A 21,193-nucleotide genomic window follows, 5' to 3' on the forward strand; every position below is an offset into this window, starting at 1 on the left:
CTGAAATGGCTTTGGCCAAAACCACTAAAAATGGGTGGTGGTCTTTCAGACAAACACAGACTATTTTTGGTTTGTTACCTTGGGGTCATTTTCCCTGCAACTAGATATGAAGTAACTTCCACCCCAGGTGTTTCCCCGTTCCTCCTGACGTGCTTCTTCATGTTAGATGTGTAGGATATCTTCAATTCGGACCTCTTCTTTTCTGCCACCTAAAGAATAAAGGTCACCCATCAAACATCGACATCCATGTACCTGAGAGGTTCCTGATTTTCTGTCTTCGTTATGGCCAATCACTGCTAAGGCAGACTCTGTGATTTAAACTATTACTTTGAAACTGGACCGGTTCTCCGACTGAATCCAGTTTGGTCGGCACCGTAACCGCACCTTGTCACCGTCTACCGTCTGGGGAGCCTCTTGTGTCTCGCTCCCACTCCATTCCCACTCCTCCGTCTCCTCCGGTCCAGGCACGGACCGAGTCTTAAGGCATGGTTTGGTGGGGGCCACCCCATTCAAGCCGGGCTGCTGGTCCAGGGCTGGAGGAGGCCGGTCCCCTCGGCCCTCCTGCTCCTCCAAGTGACGCTGTCTGCGTTTCTCCAACCTTTGGGTCCAGTCGCTGAAGCCCTCGTCTTCTTCCAAGGCCAGCTGGCAACCGTTCGCCTTCAGCTCGCTCTCACACCTGAAGTAAAGTTCACAGGTCACAGTTTATTGTAACTGAGGAGAAAGTTAGAATCAAACACTATGAAGGGAATATCATATTGCTTTTTTGAATGGACAACTCAAACCTATTGTTGATTATTAGTCGTCAGAAACATTAATTTAATAGTTACAAGGTTTCAGTTCTCTTCACAATTGAGAGGATGTGGGTAGCCACATGTGAATTCTCTGGTCTCTCGAGAGGTTGTTCTCAGCTTCAAGATGAATGAAGATTAAATATAGGTCAGGAATGCCTTTAGGTAGTTGGACCCAATGTCGTCACCAGGCGCTGTCAAGCGATTCCAAAGTCAGCCAAATTGTCGTCATGAATGTCACATTTCCTATGTTTCATAAAATATCTAACCAGAAGCCAATATTTAATAATCTGCCTCACATCAAGGGCTCAGAAAAACTGGATGGACTGAACATGCCAGTTGACCAATGAGGGGACAAATGTACGGTGTTAGCAGTATTTAAACATTTAAACAATGGAGCAACAACGGCAGCTTGGCAGGGAGTTACAGATGGGTCTCAAGTACCAGGGCGAAGTCACAGGAAGCGATTCTTTTCAGCCAAACACCTGCAGCTGGGGATGAGGGTGGAGATTATTTGTGTCTGTGTGTGTGTGTGTGTGTGTGTTTGTGTCTGTGTAAATGGTAGGTGTCAGACCCCAGGACCCGGGGTGTCATGGGAACCGACACACACGTAATGTGACCATGGAAACACACACAAACTGACTGAACGAACGACCTCGCTGCCAACGGAACAAATGCCCCCGCTGCATCCTGTTTCCTCAGAGAGCTATGGGCCGTTCTCCCCAAACGGCACCATATTCCCTCCCCATAGGCCCCTGGTCAAAAGTAGTGCACTAGAAAAGGGAAGCAAATGCCATTTGGGATTCTGGCACCATGTCCTCTCCTCCTCTGGCCATGGGCCGTTGGTCAGTTCTGCATTTCTCAAAGTTGCACAACTACAAACACTGTTTGTTTGTTCATACTAGTAAGCAGCATGCATGCATACACACTTAAGGGGGATGTGGTAATGAGTTCTCATGATGCACCAGGGTCCACTTGGTGGTGCAAGGCATTGGGTTGTGGGTTTAAATCCCACGGGGTGGCCAGGACAGGGAGTACGAGAATGTGTCCGTCCACTAAACATAGTTAGCTTGAGATAAGAGTGTCCGCTGATGTTAAAATGGCAATGTTGCCTGTGTTGTACCATAGCTACGGCGCATGACAATACATTCAAGATATACAGCTGAGACTGTGTCCACACAGAGACTGCAAGTATTAGTTCTCTGGTAAAACTAGAATTAGAACTAGAATTACTACCCCATGAACAGGCTTTCCTGTGTGAAGTTTGCGGCTTTAGGTCTTTTTCAACAGCTAATAACCTGCCCCTGTTTCGAAGATGTGAATGAACTCAGACCAGAAGCTTTGAGATTTTCCCTAAATGGGACTGCTATCTTCCAATGATAATGATGAGCACATCGAAAAATAAAAAAAAAATCTATGGGACAAAGGAAATAATCAACCAACAACTGATTCAGTTTATTCGGCATTCATTATGGAACAAGACTCTCTCGCACAGACACACACATGTGCATGTACACACGCGTGTTGTGAGGAAGGGAAATATTTCCTGCCATGTCAGACTTAACAACACTTAAGCAATGTTTACTCCCTCTCTGCACAATACTTTCCCTGGATGAGTCTTAGTACACATCTACTCTGACTGTGTGTGTTTGTGTGTGTGTGTTTGCCAGTTATACTTCACCAACGAGGACATATAATGGACTTTGTAGCTCCCTGTGAATACAAAACTAAATATTTTGCCAACGTTCGCAGCAAGTAGCATGTTTGCTAACAATGTAGACATAACTGAAAAAACTGTCAAAATTCATAATAAACTAAAAAGGAATGGGATTTCGAACACCTAATGATGAATGTGTTTTGTCCTCTTTCTGCTAGCTGCATTAACCACTCCTGCTAATTTAGTAGCTATCTAAAAGGAGTTGTTTATGAATTAGCAGCTGCCATGTGCACAGCTGATAAAAAATAATTGCAGAGAAAACTTCTATCTTCTTTCCAGCACGGGACAACTAATTAATTGACAAGGATGTGCTTAGGACAACTTAGTCGTGTGATTGTGTGAACTGACTGTAATCCACTACAGCTAAGAGTGTCTGCTGATTGACCAAAATGCAATGTAAAAGCAGAATCATTTTAACGGTTTCCACCCCAAGGACTGAAACTGAAATGAAATGTCCGGATGTACATGTTTTCGCATGTCTGTGTGTGTCTGTGTATCTCAGTTTATATCTGGAATAGTGCACACAGCACACAGAAGGTACAAAGGGAGCATGCACTCTAACCTCTAGAGACACTTGGCCAAGCCTCATAACAAAACACAGGCTTGCTCGTCTGCCACGGTCATTTAACATTTGGTTTGTTGACATGTTTTTTCCCCCACCAGTCAGGACCATTGAGACATCAGTCAGCCTTCTGAAGCAGTCTCCACCCAATGTCGATAACATGACAGAAACTGTCTAATTGCCACATAATTACAACAAGGCTGACGTCGTCATTCGTCGTCAAGACTTTTTATTAGTAACCTTCAAAACAACAGGCTGGATGGAGAGACTGAGGGGACTTTGGTCGCGTTTCATAGAGGCTGACAAATTCTGATCTATTCCCTCAATTTGGACCAATCAGACCATCTCAGAAATCGTCTGGCCCTGTCGTATCGTATGTACATATGTCGCGCAAAGTATTTTCGGGCACCCAAGCTCCAGTATTGAAGACTTTTGTGTGCATTTTGCCGAAGAGATCACGCAACAACAGACCTACACTAATAGCCCGACAGAGCTACATTACAGGTGAACACTTGGGTGAGACTTGGGTGAATGTTGCGTCTTGCTATTGAGATCAACCATTAACAAAATCTACCGATTGTTGAGGGCCTCTATAGGAATTTTTACAGTGGGAAATGTAATGATCAACTGACATTTTATCAGTCACACGCAATGTATCAACAGGACACAAGGGGGCGCTGTGTCATTGGGGGGGGTCGACCGCATGTTTCTGGTAGCTTTCTCCCCATTTACCCCGTGACTTACAGTGCATCTGTTTCCTGAGGCCCGTTGTCCTGTGTAAGGCGAGTGGGGCTTGCTGGCCCGGTCTGGTCGTTGTGGGACCCCTGGCTTCTCTCCCGGGCCCTACGCCGCCGTTCCCGCTCGATCTCCTCGGCATCCTCCATGCTCCTCTGGGTCGTCATCCTGGAACAGGGAGAAAACACACGGGACAGTGAGAAACACACGGGACAGTGAGAAACACACGGGACAGTGAGAAACACCCGGGACAGTGAGAAACACACGGGACGGATTCCCTCCCACTGGAACAGAGGGACAGTGAGAGACACATGGGACGGATTCCCTCCCACTGGAACAGAGGGACAGTGAGAGACACATGGGACGGATTCCCTCCCACAGTGACAGGGGGACAGTGAGAAACACACGGGACAGTGAGAAACACACGGGACAGTGAGAAACACACGGGACGGATTCCCTCCCACAGGTGGGATTGAAGCGAGAGACAACAACAGACTATAACACCAAAATGCTTAAAATATTAGATGGACAATATAAATACTTGTTTTGTTTTTGTTGAACATTTAAAATACCAGATGTATTTGGTGCTTCAAAACTAACAATGGCCAGAGAAATCTGATGCCAGACAGGACCTCTTTCTCAGAGTGGTAGGCTGTGTTATACTGTAACTTTAAGTGGAAATTTGAGGTTTATTTTATTTTAATTAAGTGATCATTTCAGCGTGGTGTTAACTGTGTCAGCGTCCTTGCTCTGGTCATCAGGGCTCCGTGGAGAATGAGCCCTGGGTTAAATAAGAGAAAAGTCAAATCCCCAAAAGAAATCTGAATAAACTGTGAGGGGTTACGCCCTGTTACTTTTGGTTGGCTGCTGGGTCAGTCTTTTGAGCCAATGGGGTCATCAGCCGGGGCCTAATGAGTCCCAGACTAAGAATACACTCACACCCTGGGAGCCACATGCACACACTCACTTCAGTACATTATGTACCCGTTTCCAGATATTCCTCTGGTTTACAATGCACACAGGTCAGACATGGACTCCACTTCCACTTCCATGTAAAACCTTTTCCTTAGACATTTGAGCTGCTACTGAGGAATCTGCCTGGCACAACGACACCAACAGGACGGAGGCAGGAGACGTGACATTTCTAAGATTTAAAATATATCTACATTTCAACTCTGTTCTTGTCGCAGCTGTTTGCAGGCTCAGGCAATTCGCCCACCCCCCTTTTTTTCCTGTCAGCCGGCCACGGCATTAGCTCACAGCCCTGATGCCTCCAGTGCATGTGAAAGAGAGGAAACAAGCTGCGGAGAGTGGGTGATGGGGTCAAAGGGCACAGGGGGTTAGAGGGATGGAGAGGCTCCATAGAGATTCACGGTCAGGATAGAGGATGCGGGGTTGAATCAGGTTACGGGATGGACTGGCATCCTACTGTGACCTCTAAACAGGGGATCTCCGCACGGACACACTCACATACACACACAGACATACACACACACACACACACACACACACACACACACACACACACACACATACACACACACAGACATACACACACACAGACATACACACACACACAAACACAATCCCCGACTTCCGCCACATCCGTGTACATGGAGCCACCACAGCAACAGATATCCCCCCTGAACAGTGGCCTGTAATTCATCACAATGAAAACATTCATGACAAATAATCTTTCTTTGTTTTCTAAGCTCTTTAATTTTCAGACCAAGCTGATTCATTTCACTCAGGGGGGAGTTCTATTTCTTTGTTAGCGTTTCGAATACAAACCATGTAAAATCGAGAATCTAATAAGCAGACACAGGACTCAGACTGCAGTTCTGATGAATACCTGCCGATCTCAGATCTCTTTTTCATTATCGTTTTGAGATTACTTCTAAATATAGCATATCAAAGACCACTGTTCTCAGTTCCCATGCGACTGCTGCAGTAGCTGGGTCACAAAGAAGACAGAGAAGCCAAATGGTGGTTCCCATGGGGGGCGCAGCGGCCTCCGTTCAGCAATATGATAGCGGCATGCACACTTCTTTCTCATCCATTCTGTCTGTCAGTGGGAGGTGGTCTTTGGTTCTAGGTGGGCCTGGTACAGAACGTGAGAAGCTGTTCCTTCTAGGAGGTTTTCCACCATTGCAGCTTTCTCCATTTCACCACAGGACAAACAAGGACTCTCTCAAATAAGGCCTCAAAACAATCAGACCAGCTTTGCGGTATTTACTCGGCAGCTTGTTTTCATTGGTGTAATTAAGTCAGAATTGTTTGGGTCATGTACTAAAACCTAAATTACTCTGGGATTACAAACCCCAACAGAATTGAAAATGAATCATAATTTTTCTAATTTGGTATGCATTTTTTGGTAAAAAAGTTCTGCCAATTTGAAAAAGAAATGGCATTGTGTCTAATTCATTTCCATGGTCTCTACAGTACAGTACTAATGCACTGAAAAGTCAAATGTTTATGCTTTTATTTACTTGTGATGTAAAACCAAAAATTTTCTCTAAACAAAATTAAATCGCAATGCTTATTTAGCTATTGGATTTCCTCATTCCTCCTAGCAACTGCGCAGCTCATTAAAACAATCTCAATGGATGCTTTACATTTTGATTTACCAGTCAGGTCTTGCATGTCTCTTAAAAACGGTGGGTGGTGTTTCCATAAAACTGAAGCAGTTTCCTGAGCTAAACGTGGGCCAGCAGTAGGCTAGCTCTTTTAGCTCAATGGCAGAAAAAAATGTGTACTATACTAGCCATTCCTAATTATATGTTGATATAATTTGCTGCACAATTGGCAAAAATGTTTATTAGCATTTTCAATTGAGTCATGTCAGTCATAAAAATTAATAAGGGATCCGTCATGCCAATAAGAAATAATTGAAATACCAGAGAATCAAGCAAAGAAAAAAATAGGTCAACTGAGGATCTGGGCTGGGATTGGTCAGCATGATCAGGAAGTGGCCAACAAAGCAACAGATGTAGCGCTCAGTCTCCAAATAATGGGGCCAACTACAGGTAATATTTAAAGCCACAATGCTAGATTCATGTCCTCAATCCAAAATCAATGGGTATGTTGTATTTTAGACCCTATTAGTTAACACTAGGTAGCTTAGGTAACATTTAATTTTTCAGCTGACGTTGGCAAAGTAAGCCCCAGAAATGCTGCTTACTCGCGCACAAAACACCTCAACATAAAGTGTGCTTCACTGGTTATAAATCTCTATACCTTTTCGTTTCATTTGAAGTTTAGCTGGATGTCTCAGGTACGGTAGCTGTCCAAATTAGGAAAGGATGTTCACTGGTACACAAAACACCTAAGTTAAAGCTTTGAGAAAACAAGACAGAAAGAAAACCATATTCTACTGCATTCATCTACCTATTGTTCTATATATATTACACTGCATTTATTAAACTATACATTTCATTGTATATATCCATGAAATATACTGTGTATATTTTTATGTACATATTGGACTGTGTATATTATATTGTACTGTATATATTATGCGGCATATATCGTGTGCTGTATAAATCATATTGTATATTTTACACTGTATATTGTGGAAAGATTAAGCTTGGTTTTCTTTTCCAGTATTATTGAAACAACCCAACTCTGTGAGTCAGCAGAACTAACCTCTTCCAACTATTCCATTCCATTATTTCCCTGTCATCAGCTGTATGATGATACCCCCATATGATACTTGTGTCCTGGGTTATGATGGGCCAAATGTCATGGGTGGCACTTTTTCCACTTGTGGAACACAGAGGCAGCCGATGAATCTGGTGGACAGATTGAGTTTGGGGGAGGACAGCAGGGACCGGAAGGTGGGTGTGTCTCCCCATATAAGGTTGTCTCCATTAGGGAAGTTCCAGCCATGAAAGACTTCATTGAACACAGTATGTAACTTTGATTATGTCATTACTAAGAGACGCAGATCACCAAAGCAACTGAAACAAACAGGCAGTGATACAGCCCTGGGTTGGCTTCATAACCACCATCAATCACTCTGCTGTCTTTCTTTTGGTCCAAGTCACTGCTTCCAGTACAGCTGTACAGTGGCCCAAGTCGCTGCCTCCAGTACAGCTGTACAGTGGTCTACCTCACTGCTTCTAGTACAGCTGTACAGTGGTCTACCTCACTGCTTCTAGTACAGCTGTACAGTGGTCTACCTCACTGCTTCTAGTACAGCTGTACAGTGTTCTAAGTCACTGCATCACACGTGTCTCCATCATTGACTCTCCCAAACCTGCTGGAGAATTGTTTCAATGAGTCAAATACGTCATAGCAAATGGAACATCGCAAAAGTCTGAAGTTTGGAAAATCTGAGAACTAACACAAAATAAAAAAAATGCAACAGCAGCGTTGTTCTGGTTCTGAGTCACAAATAGGTTCTTAGATTTTCTTTGCTTTTCTCTCTGATATACACTGCGTGAACAAATACCTTATCTGCAAAACCAGCTTTCCTTCTCATCCTGTTTAGACGTTGCGTGTTGTTAACGGTCATAAACAGAAACAGGTCTGGTAACTGAAGCGCTCCTGACATCCATGCCATTGCATCATGTCTCTGACTTGTAGCACTAGATACATCTTGACCAATCAGCCAGTACCTGTACCTTGACTACCTTGATTTGAGGTGGTCTGTGGAACTCACCACCACACCTCTGGTTACATCCCTCACAGGGATGTTTCTTTCTCTGAGGGATGAGGAGTGAGGGGGGATGGTGGATGTTCAAACACCAGATGGAGGGATGAGGATGAAAGGGGGGTGGTGGATGTTTAAAGACAAGATGGAAGGATGAGGATGAAGGGGGATGAGAGACCTTTGGATGCCGCACGGAGAGGGCAAGGGAAGGTTAGGAAGGATGTCCCAAGGCAGGAAGCGTGGAGAGGAGAAAAGAGGGGGTTGAGGGTGCCGGGGACGTTTCTCTCATATCCCGTCAGCTAGTGTTGGCCATTCAAGACTTCAATACTGTTCTTCTAGCAGGAGGATATTATGCTAGCAGTGCTGCCTCAGATTTTATTCATTAGCGTTAAAACAACGCTAATGAAGCCTCAAATGGCCATCGCTACCGTCAGCTGACGGTGAATACAACACAGCCCCCCACAAGCAGGACGGGCGACAGTCGGGAGCCTGCTGGGGAAGTTGGTCGGAGGCAGTGATACAGTTACAGGTTGTGTTTCTGCAGACTCAGGGCATTCCTTTCGCCTTCTTCTTATCACTGTCCGACCAGATGACAGACGACTCCCGGCCTGACTATTGTCTTATCACCAACAGATGGTCGCTATCTCACCAGCAGCGTGTCGGCCGGGGTGGGAACGTGGGTTCGTGGTGCTTCCGACACATTTGTTGGTGGTGACTCAAAGTGTTTATGGTGGTGCGGCGAGGTTTATGCGCCGGGGTGTGGGCGGAGCTTTAACCTGAGGCCAGAATCGGGATACCTCAGGTGAAGTCTTCAGTGATTCACGCCGCACCAGACTTTGGAAGGAGGTGCGTTTGACCGGCATAGCCTGGGGCCTCGGGGAGGGGATGGCTCAGATTGAACAGATTTCTCCAAAGTCACCGAAGAAGCATTCCAGACCTTCATGAATCATTTTACTCCCATTTCACCTTGCGGTCACCCGAGGGACAAATGTGAGGGACTCAGTTACAGCCTAAGAGCACAAGGGAAGTGTGCCTTGGACTAAGAAGACGCTTTGACCTGAAGTACTGCAAATCCAAGCCAGAAGGACTTGACGTCTCTCCCCAAACACAAAGCCCCCAGCTCAGTAAGTGCTACTCAGTCCACTTGGGATGTTCCTGTAAATTCACTCCAGGAGTACTTCACCCAGCCTCCCACAGAAGTGCTTAACGGCAGTTTTGCGATTGTGTTTTGATCCACACAATCCTGCCCCAAACAAACCTGTCAATGAATCTGACAGGTCCTACCTTGGTGCCAGAGTCCTTCAAACAGGCCTTTGTATGTCCCAGGCCCGTGGGCTGCACTGTCAACTAACCCGCGAACAATCAAGCAGAGGATAACTGCCATCTGGAGGACAAGTAATTTTTCCTCCAGTTAAACTGAGCTTAATCATGTCCCACGAGACAACGGAGCACAATAGCATATTATAATCAGCTCTACAGAGCTGAAAGAGAGCCCTCACAGCGGGGAATGGTTATGGTTGGCTGAAGAGTGTTCTATCTGCTGCTGATTGGTTGGCCAGCTTGTTTATCCATCACTGAATACAGGAATTTAACTGGCTGCACCGGGAAAGTGATCGGATTGGTTTTGGACCTGGGCTGCCTGCAGGCACGAGACGCGTGTCCGATTCAATGCCCACAGCAGAGCCGGATCCAAAACAAAAGTGCCATAAACAGACGCATGGAGTGGATGTATGGTTCCTCCTGTGCTCAGGGAATTGCTTTTGACGTAAATAATACATCTGCTATTCCAGTGAAAATGATTTTGAAAATGTACAAATATTAGTGGAGAATCATGAATGACCGGCCGGTGCAGGTCACAGTTTGATTTGGGCTGTGCTCTACATCCACACCTCATTTGCCATTTTAATGTAGTCACCTAGGTGGGACTTCCGACTTCATTGAGTCCCCCCCCCCGATGATCCAGTTTATCACCCGGGTGATCAGAGCAGCCAATGAATAATACAGCTTTAACATGTTGCTTCTATTTGGCTGATCATGCTGGAACACGTCACAGTCCGACGTGAGGCCTCTTTCCACGTATATGGACTCCCAGAGATCACTGTGATAATGTGTGGTGATCAAGGCTTGGTTCTCTTTGGTGATGTCACCTCAAGTCTCATTTTCGGTTCTCACTGAACTGATATCAAATGTCAGGGGGTTTCTGCTTGCTTTCTTAGGAAAAGAGTCGATAGCATTGTCTCACGAATGACCAAACTTTAGCAGTCTACCAGCCTGAGGTTTATCACATTTTGATCATAATTCAGCAGTCTACCAGCCTGAGGTTTATCACATTTTGACCATAATTCAGCAGTCTACCAGCCTGAGGTTTATCACATTTTGACCATAATACAGCAGTCTACCAGCCTGAGGTTTATCACATCTAGACCATAGTACAGCAGTCTAGTTCTTGATGGTCCAAATAATAAAGCAAAGAAATTAGGTAATTGATGACTGTTTCTTGATCAGTCTGCATTGACACGTGTAGATAACCATACCACTGTGCACAATAGGTGTAAAAAGTACAAAGAAAAAGTATTTGGCTGTGTTTGGCTGTGTTCACCAGTTTAGGGAAGTGTCTAAGACCTAAATGACTTGGTAAAGGAATTTCAATAATTCCCAGAAATCAATCAAATGAAAAGAAGTGAAAATGTATTAATTAAGGCCTGTGGTTCGACACAAACTCCCCTTTGCCTACTCATTTAGATCTAAATTAGGAACTTCTGAAAACTGGTTACAACAACCAAGGACTATTACTTTGTACTTTTACACCTCTGGTTGCATTAAAAAAAGAGCTTTGGCCCATGTTTATTTCTATATGTTTAATTTTATCAGGTAGACAAAACCAGGTAGAACATTTCTGGAAACGCTAGAATGACTATTTTCTCCTCTCCAAGGAAGATAATTGGCTGACCAATCCTATCTCAGTAACCTCAGAGTCTAAGTATATGCACACACACTGAACCCCAATCAAAGGCCTGTACTGGGGTCTGTGGAGAGGGGAGGGGGTCGTTTAACCTCCCCCAGAAGAAAACCATAAACACCACTTTAACCTCCACCTAAAAACAATAAACACCCGGGGATGGGGGAGGGAGGAGGCAGTTCCCTCTTTGTAAGCATTTGCTCCCCCATTTGTCTCCCTCAGGGATGTGTTGACCGCTTCACCTCTTTTCACGCAACGTTACATAGTTTGTCGCATGGTCACTTACCTCATGACCCAGGGTTGTCCATTAGCAGGCCATTAGCGGTAATTATGAAGCGATTGGCTGTAACGGCGCTGGCAGAATAGCATCTAGTAAAAATGCCTCTCCAGACATTAGTGAGCAGTGAAGAATGTTCAGTTTTCCATCCATACACTGCTTCATTTAAAAATATGTTTGTGTGTGTGTGTATAAAATATTCCTGTCCTCATTGTATGTTTTTATTGATTTAAGTTTTACAATAGTTCATTTCTTTTACACTATTTGCATTGTCCAGCTGGAATTGAAGGAGTTCTTACATGAAATCTTTGAAAAGAAGAGTGTTTTTATTTTGACGTCGCTAGTGTACACTGTTGTTCATGTACAAGAAAATTTAAGACAACTTCTCTCTGGAAATGAAGCAAATGTATCTCTTCTAGGAACCCAATGAGTGTGTTCGCTCTCAGGGTGATCGGTTAAAGATTAAACCTGTCATTTAACGTCGCAACAAATACAGTCAATTTACCAAAATGTCTTAAAATGCACAAATGTTTCCACAGAGCCACATATCGTCTGAGAAACAAGAGGTGACGAACAGGGTTCACCAAGCGTGGTATTACACACGTCCCAGGAACACCTGAATACAGTACGATGGGTCCGGAAGGATGACGCCGACGCTGCAGGCAGACCCAGATCTCACTTCATAAACAACCAAAGAAAAGGGCTAAAAGTCTTCCAGCAAACCCGAGCGCCACGCGATGTTACCAATTCAAGATGCCACCGGTGACAGACACACACGTGTGCGCACACAGACAAAAACACGCCTACAGCCGCACACACATACAACACACAGGTCATAGAACAGTCCACGGGCCTTACCTCAGCAGGTTCTGGAGACCTGCCTTGCTGGTGTTTCTCCTTAGTAAATGACCAGACATGTCTTCCTTCGTGAATCAAGCCTCACCCGAATGACACCCACATTAAACTGTCCCTCTGGACTAAAGCTCTCTGTCTCTAACTCTTGGCCTTTGTGTGCCTGTGTCACTCAGGGAGCGGCGACAGTCCGAGAGGACCAGAGTTACCAAGAGGAGGTCTGTTCCGTCTCCTTGATTGAAGTTTTTCTCTTAGCTCTCTGTCTTTTTCTACTTGTCTTTCTTTCTCTCTGTCTCTCTCTATTCCTCATTCACTCCGTTCTCCTCACACAAACACAGGACTTCCCTCAGGATCCACACCCCTTGGATGCTCGCTGGGAATGTCCTCTCTTTCTCTCATAAGACAGGCTTTAGTCACAGCCCTGCCTCCGTTCTCCACCTCCTCCCTCCGTTCTCCTCCTCCCTCCCCCCTCCCTCTGGCCAGCATGTGGTTTTCATTGAGGGCTTTTGAAAACCTGGCAATGCACCCCCCCTTCCCTCCCATGATTCTGTAGGAGACATCTTGGTGTCATGTGACATCCCCTCGGGGTAAATGAAAGATGATATCCACACAATGCCTCTCTGATAAACCCCTCGACACACACACACACACACACACATACACACAAACACACCCACACAATATTATTTTAGGTCAGTCATGGATGAATCCTAAATACTGTGTACATACACACACACACACACACACACACAGAAACAGATACTTTAAATTATATCAGTGAGTACCAGCAGTGTCTCCAAAAGGCACCCTGTTTTCTATGAAGCGTACTTCTGGACCAGGGGTGGGAAAACTGTGGCCCGCGGGCCGAACACGGCCCCTGAGGCACTTCCATCCGGCCCACTGTTTATAAGTTTTATTAATTATTTTCAGGCCTGCAAATCATTCATGATTAACAAATTACAAAACAAATGTGGCCCTCCGTTTAATTTCAAAATCCTGATGTGGCCCCCCCGAGCCAAAAGGCGGGCCCTCCCCTGCTGTAGTGTGATCACAGCTCATTTTGATTGGTAGCCACATCTTGCGAACTATCAGAGATTTTCACCTTCACGTCTCAGGGATAAGAACCAGGGATCTTTCATTTACCGGCGCAATGCTCTTAACCACTAGGCTGGCCTGCCACGTCCTCCGCCCCATCAATATTCCTGTCAGCTGACCAAGGTGAGCTTGGTGTCTTTTCACCGCCATGACTAGTTCAAACCATTAAAAAAAAAAAAATGCTAACCCCGTGTTTATCTGGGTTACCGGAACATTCACTGTAGGTTAGAGGAGATACAAATGGTGTTGGTTACCCGTCAATCTGGGTACAATCCATGTATCGTTTCAATGACGGAGCACACGTTTACAGAGCCTGAAATAATAGTTTGTCTATAAAAGGCTGTTAAATCAACAAAATCTGGTGTGTTTTAGGTTTTAACAAGAACTGTTACCCCAACAAGGCTTCCATTGTCCCCTAACCTTCTGAGGTGTATTCATTCCACCAAGCAAAACTGTATAGTTGTGAAAGAGTTAGTGAAATTGGGATTTATTTTTCCCAAATTCCGCCAGATCCCTCTTTGTTTCATTGCCATTGTCTGAACCTACTGGTGTTGATTAGAGGCCAACTAACTAATCAGACAAACAGCTTATTCAGAGCACCAGGCCAAATCCAAGCCCCCTAAAACATCAAACATGTATTTGAATAAACACACACGCTCTCTCTCACACACGCTGACACGCCAACACACACAGGCACGTATGCAAAACAGATGTACACCCTTACACACACACACACACAGACACACACACCAAAACAGTTCATACTCCCTTCCCAGTTCCCCCATGGGAGAAGACACCTCTGACTGGTCTTGGCTCTGTGAAAGAAGTGTTGGATGTAGAAGTCAAAGTCACACCTCACAAAGGAGCAGAAGGGAAAAGCTGAGCTATTAGATAACTCGTGTTTCTCTCTCACTCTCTCGCTCTCTCTCTCACACGCACACACACATACACACAAACACGCACACACAGAGGCAGTCACTGTACCACAGCTGTCAGCAGGGTAGATAATGTTTCCCTCCTCTTCCTCCTCCAGGTATCTTCTCTACAGCTCTGTGGTTGCCATGGTGTCGTGAGGAAGCCTATACGCAGATAGCTCCTGTAGAGTTTTAAGAATTGTTTACACTGTACTGTTTCCAAGTTTGTTTCTGCGGCTTGGATGACTCTGCACTCACAGGATTCTAGGTTTTTAGTTTCACCTACAACAAAGCAGATGTCTGAGAGGATATAGAGCAGGTCTGAGGGGATATAGAGCAGGTCTGAGGGGATATAGAGCAGGTCTGAGGGGATATAGAACAGGTCTGAGGGGATATAGAGCAGGTCTGAGGGGATATAGAGCAGGTCTGAGGGGATATAGAGCAGGTCTGAGGGGATATAGAGCAGGTCTGAGGGGATATAGAGCAGGTCTGAGGGGATATAGAGCAGGTCTGAGGGGATATAGAGCAGGTCTGAGGGGATATAGATTCACCTACAGGATTATTAGGAACACCATACTAATACTGGGTTTGACCCCCTTTTGCCTTCAGAACTGCCTTAATTCTACGTGGCATTGATTCAACAAGGTGCTGAAAGCATTCTTTAGAAATGTTGGCCCATATTGATAGGATAGCATCTTGCAGTTGATTTGTGGGATGCACATCCAGGGCACGAAGCTCCCGTTCCACCACATCCCAAAGATGCTCTATTGGGTTGAGATCTGGTGACTGTGGGGGCCATTTCAGTACAGTGAACTCATTGTCATGTTCAAGAAACCAATTTGAAATCATTCGATCTTTGTGACATGGTGCATTATCCTGCTGGAAGTAGCCATCAGAGGATGGGTACATGGTGGTCATAAAGGGATGGACATGGTCAGAAACAATGCTCAGGTAGGCCGTGGCATTTAAACGTTGCCCAATTGGCACTAAGGGGCCTAAAGTGTGCCAAGAAAACATCCCCCACACCATTACACCACCACCAGCAGCCTGCACAGTGGTAACAAGGCATGATGGATCCATGTTCTCATTCTGTTTACGCCAAATTCTGACTCTACCATCTGAATGTCTCAACAGAAATCGAGACTCATCAGACCAGGCAACATTCTTAAAGTCTTCAACTGTCCAATTTTGGTTAGCTCGTGCAAATTGTTGCCTCTTTTTCCTATTTGTAGTGGAGATGAGTGGTACCCGGTGGGGTCTTCTGCTGTTGTAGCCCATCCGCCTCAAGGTTGTGCGTGTTGTGGCTTCACAAATGCTTTGCTGCATACCTCGGTTGTAACGAGTGGTTATTTCAGTCAAAGTTGCTCTTCTATCAGCTTGAATCAGTCGGCCCATTCTGCTCTGACCTCTAACAAGGCATTTTCGCCCACAGGACTGCCGCATACTGGATGTTTTTCCCTTTTCACACCATTCTTTGTAAACCCTAGAAATGGTTGTGCATGAAAATCCCAGTAACTGAGCAGATTGTGAAATACACAGACCGGCCCGTTTGGCACCAACAACCATGCCAGTTCAGGAGATTGTCTTGACCAGGACCACACCCCTAAATGCATTGAAGCAACTGCCTTGTGATTGGTTGATTAGATAATTGCATTAATGAGAAATTGAACAGGTGTTCCTAATAATCCTTTAGATGAGTGTAGAGCAGAGATCTGAGGGATACAGAGCAGAGGTATGAGGGGATATAGAGCAGAGGTCTGAGAGGATACAGAGCAGAGGTCTGAGGGATACAGAGCAGAGGTCTGAGGGGATATAGAGCAGAGGTCTGAGGGGATATAGACCAGAGATCTGAGGGATATAGAGCAGAGGTCTGAGGGATACAGAGCAGAGGTCTGAGGGGATATAGAGCAGAGGTCTGAGAGGATATAGAGCAGAAATCTGAGGGGATATAGAGCAGAAGGGTGACTACATTGGGTGACCGTTCCAGACTATACTGTAAATGTGTTATTGTCTTTCAAGTGTCCCCCAGGTGACTGTCACACCTTTCTGCCGTTGATGCTTCAGCCAACCAACAGAGGAGGTTGTGGCGAAGCAGCCACATAAAGGTCAGTCTTCCCACTACCTGACTGCTTGACATTCCCTCCTCCAATCCTGCCTGTCTGAACTGCCCTCCAGATATTGTCCAGACCCTCCAGATCCTCATCCAGACAGAGAAAAGGATGCACAAAAAACACACTCTCAAACACACACACATAGACTTGTTTTACCACAATAACCTCAACCCTAACCCTAAAACCTAAAACTACATTATAACCTTAACCTCAAGACTGAAAATGATTAGATAAGTCAGGATTGGCAAAATGGTGACATGTGATGTGGTACTTACAAGACTAGAGACATCTGGACCTCACAACTACAGTTCTTACAGACACTCCCTCCCCTTTCACAGGACCCACAAACTCACAAACACCACACAAAAACATTACCACGGCAACACGACAAAGCCGGCACACCCGGAGACGCAGCTTAAATTCTTAAACGATTACATGTAAGACTGCTGTGGGACAATAGAATTACACGCGCAACAAACGGGCATATCACGCAGATATACACACACAAACCCAGAAACACACAAATCCAGAAACAGACACACACATACACACACACACGCACGGACTGGTTGGTCAAAGTAATCCTCAACACCAACCAATAGGTCTTCCATTTACTGGTTTATTCACCATTAATTGTATTACATGGTTTGGCTAGAGTGAACAGTGCAATTAGCCACTAAAACATCCCCTATTTCAAGGTGGGGTTTTGTATCACTGAAGTTTCAGGACATTTTGTTGCTCTGCATCCAGATCGGAGCACAGCCTACACTGAGCAGTCAGAGTGGGTCAGCATGAGCTTGGTGGGATCCAATGTCATCACGGGAAGCCCCTTGACTTTTCTCCTGAGTTTGTCTTCTTATTTTTCCACTGTGCACAGGAGGTTCAAGAGGGGCTGTTTGAAGAGTTGGCATGTCCAGTCATTTTTCAAGGCAATCAATTAACATGAAAATGTAAGTATAAATACGAAGTGTGGGTACTTAGTGGTTCATTTTTCAGCGCCTTTGTCTTATGTAATACAAAAGGTTTTAACATGTAAAAATGCTTTGTGAAATCGATTTGCTGATTGAACAGCAAGACCCATTTAAAAACAAAAGTATTTTAATAGGTGTCCTACAAATTGTAAAATGATCCATGATATGCCCATTTAAGAATAATTTCATATGTTATCCCAGTGCCGATTTGTAGTTGAGGAAAAAAAAGAAAATTCAGGGTTAAGCTATTCCTGCTCTAGACACTTGATATGGTTCACAGTTATACCCAGGTATAACATTTAATAATTTAATAGGTTAAATGTAATGGCAAAATTGCAGATTCCCAAGGCAGGCAAGATGCTCAGCTTTAAGCAGACATTGTTTTCACCGCAAAAATGTGTCAAACCGGTTCCATGGAGGGCAGAGGTGTCAAGCCGGTTCCATGGAGGGCAGAGGTGTCAAGCCGGTTCCATGGAGGGCAGAGGTGTCAAGCCGGTTCCATGGAGGGCAGAGTGTCTGCAGGTTTTCACTCTCACCTTGTACTTGATTGATTAATTAGGTCACTAATTGATTTGTTTCTGCTCTCACCTGGTTGTTTAGACCTGAATTGGGAACCAATTTATAGAAAAAACCAAAAACCTGAAGACACTTGGCCCTCTGTGGAACCGGTTTGGTCTAGGGGTTCCAGTGCCAGGTTATTGTCCTTCATTACATGTTTATTAAATCAGCCCCTGTTTGGAACACTTGGGTTGCATCCCAAATGTCACCTTATTCCCTATGCACATTGTTGCTTTTGACCAGGACCCAAGGCAGTACATTGTATAGGTTGTAGTGTGTCATTTAGAACACACTAACAAACTCTGTCCTTGACATTCTCCGGACCATGCCGTTGTAACAGAACGCGAGGGTCACTAGGCAGGTGGTAGCACCGTTTACATCTGTGAGATGCGAAAAACAAAACCATTGAAGTAGACACAGGCGCTGAACCTGGCAACACAGCCAGGGTCACTCGGAATGACCCCCACTGTGAAAGTCACTCCAGAGAACGTGTACGATTTGACACCTTCACAAAGACATGAATCTGTTCCTGGTTCACTCCGGCTTCATGTTCCAGTAGGGACCGGAATCCCAGCTGAAATCTAAGGAGAAATAGTGAAATTATTTTAAATCACAGGTTTGAGTCACACAGCGGATTTTAACACTATATAATTCAAACATCCATTGCAGTCACATCCACTGCAGTCACATCTACTGCAGTCACATCCACTGCAGTTAAGACGTCACTGCTGGGGCAACAGTGAAGAATGTGGGCTAACGCCTCCACATGACTGCCAAAGGTATATACATTAGAATACACCTGATAGAACCCGTGGTGGGGTCTATACATTAGAATACACCTGATAGAACCTGTGGTGGGTTTATACATTAGAATACACCTGATAGAACCTGTGGTGGGTCTATACATTAGAATACACCTGATAGAACCCTTGGTGGGGTCTATACATTAGAATACACCTGATAGAACCTGTGGTGGGTTTATACATTAGAATACACCTGATAGAACCTGTGGTGGGTCTATACATTAGAATACACCTGATAGAACCCTTGGTGGGGTCTATACATTAGAATACACCTGATAGAACCCGTGTTGGGGTCTGTACATTAGAATACACCTGATAGAACCTGTGGTGGGTCTATACATTGGAATACACCTGATAGAACCTGTGGTGGGTCTATACATTAGAATACACCTGATAGAACCCGTGTTGGGGTCTATACATTAAACTTGCTCTCCGGGGAGATCTCTCTCTTTCTCCTTCTCCCACTCACTCCCTCTCTCTTCTCTCCAACTCTCTCACTCTCCATTGTGCATGTTTTATTAAACAGTGTTAACAGAGGAGAAAAGCTTAATGGAGCAGGTCAGGTAGCAAGAGGAGATACAGTTGAAAAAAAGAACCCTAATCCTAACACTAACCATCATTCTTAAACTAACCCTAACCATAACCTCAGTAAGCTTTATTCCTTACCTACAATCACTCTCTGATCCACGACTACCATCACTCCCTGATCCATGACTACCATCCCTCCCTGATCCATGACTACCATCACTCCCTGATCCATGACTACCATCACTCCCTGATCCATGACTACCATCACTCCCTGATCCAAAAGACGCATCTTCGACTGACAGCCTGGTGGATTCCATTTCAGTTCCTCTTTAAATAAAACAGTAACGAAACACTGTTCTGCCGAAAATCTGACTCTATTATAGCTTGAAAAAAAATTTACCTTAAAACTATGAATCATCCCTCCACAATTGACAGGGACATAGCAGAGATGTCTGTTGAGACAACATTGTTTTCTGCTCAAGGTCAGCCCAAAAGGAGTGGTGAAAGGTCAATGTTAAACAGATACCAGTCCAATGGGACCGTTTGACACTTTTTGCCATGGCCAAGAAAAATAAGACCCAGTCCAACATCAACAACGATCCTTTAAATCCGTTTTCACTCTCAGTAGGGAGTGCAGTACTCACACACACACCCACACACACAGTCATCTGGATGCATGTCATCAGAATTACCTCACCAGGCTCACAGACCAGTATGTGGGCCAAGCTCAGAGATGTGTGTTTAGGTGACATACGCCCTCTAGTGGTCAAGACAGGAACAGGCATAGAGAAGGAGCCAGTTCTCACTGTGGTAGCCATGGTTCCCACAGTAAAAACATCGAACAATTAGAGATCTGAAACATCTCTTATATGCCCTAGAAAAATCTACAAAATCTGCTAAAGCGTGTGAACTCAGATCACAAGTATTTAATAGTATTGTGGAACATTAATGGAACATCTACCCATCCTAAATAGATGTACACAATAAAGTAAATATCTAACCACTAACCAATGCACATTTACCTTAGCATAGCTCTATTTTTACCACAACCAAAGCTATCCGTTAAGTACTTCCAATTCTCTGCCATAATATTAATACACAACCCCAGGGGGTGACTGTGTTCCTCTCTAGCCCCGTCACTTATCAATCCTAATTATAGCTACGGAGGAATCTAACCAGGGGCTTGGAAGATATCTCTCCTCAATCTTCCTGTCTCACCCTTCTTGGGCCTGCTCTATTTAAGGAAGATGAATTAAGATGTTACTGGCATAGGGACACAGTTGAAATTTAGTAAGGGTATGAGGAGGGGGTGTAAGGAGGGGGTGAGGAGGGCATGAGGAGGGGGTGAGGAGGGCATGAGGAGGGGGTGAGGAGGGGGTGTAAGGAGGGGGTGAGGAGGGGGTGTAAGGAGGGGGTGAGGAGGGGGTGAGGATGGAGTGTAAGGAGGGGTGAGGAGGGCATGAGGAGGGGGTGAGGTGGGATGAGGAATTTCTTTGTGGTTCTTCACTTTCATAGGAATTTGAGAGTGTGTGTGTGTGTGCATGTGTGCATGTGTGTGCATGTGTGTGTGTTATATGTAGATTGAAAGAGGAAGGAGACATAGTGATAGCGCAAGAGGGGAAGGAGACCGAGAGAGAGAGACAGGGTTGGTGAAAGAGAGAGAGACAGA

The 21,193-nt window shown here is 44.9% G+C and overlaps 1 protein-coding gene across 3 annotated transcripts in view; it reads right to left on the reverse strand.

The window, feature by feature from the left end:
• LOC105026488 (lymphocyte-specific protein 1) overlaps positions 1-12,932 on the reverse strand; it is a 34,172-nt gene extending 21,240 nt beyond the window's left edge. The window contains exons 1-4 of one of the 3 annotated variants that reach the window (XM_010897970.4): positions 12,551-12,932; positions 3,812-3,970; positions 328-676; positions 79-209 (exon numbers count right to left, since the gene is read on the reverse strand). In XM_010897970.4, the coding sequence (XP_010896272.1) occupies positions 79-209; positions 328-676; positions 3,812-3,970; positions 12,551-12,609 (698 nt within the window). In that variant the 5' untranslated portion in view covers positions 12,610-12,932. The remainder of the gene's footprint in view (positions 1-78; positions 210-327; positions 677-3,811; positions 3,971-12,550) is intronic. The other 2 variants (XM_010897974.4, XM_010897971.5) reach the window with 2 other exon arrangements.
• Between the last annotated feature and the right edge of the window lie 8,261 nt (positions 12,933-21,193).

This window comes from Esox lucius, chromosome 2 (assembly GCF_011004845.1).
Source record: "Esox lucius isolate fEsoLuc1 chromosome 2, fEsoLuc1.pri, whole genome shotgun sequence".
Lineage (NCBI taxonomy): Eukaryota > Metazoa > Chordata > Actinopteri > Esociformes > Esocidae > Esox > Esox lucius.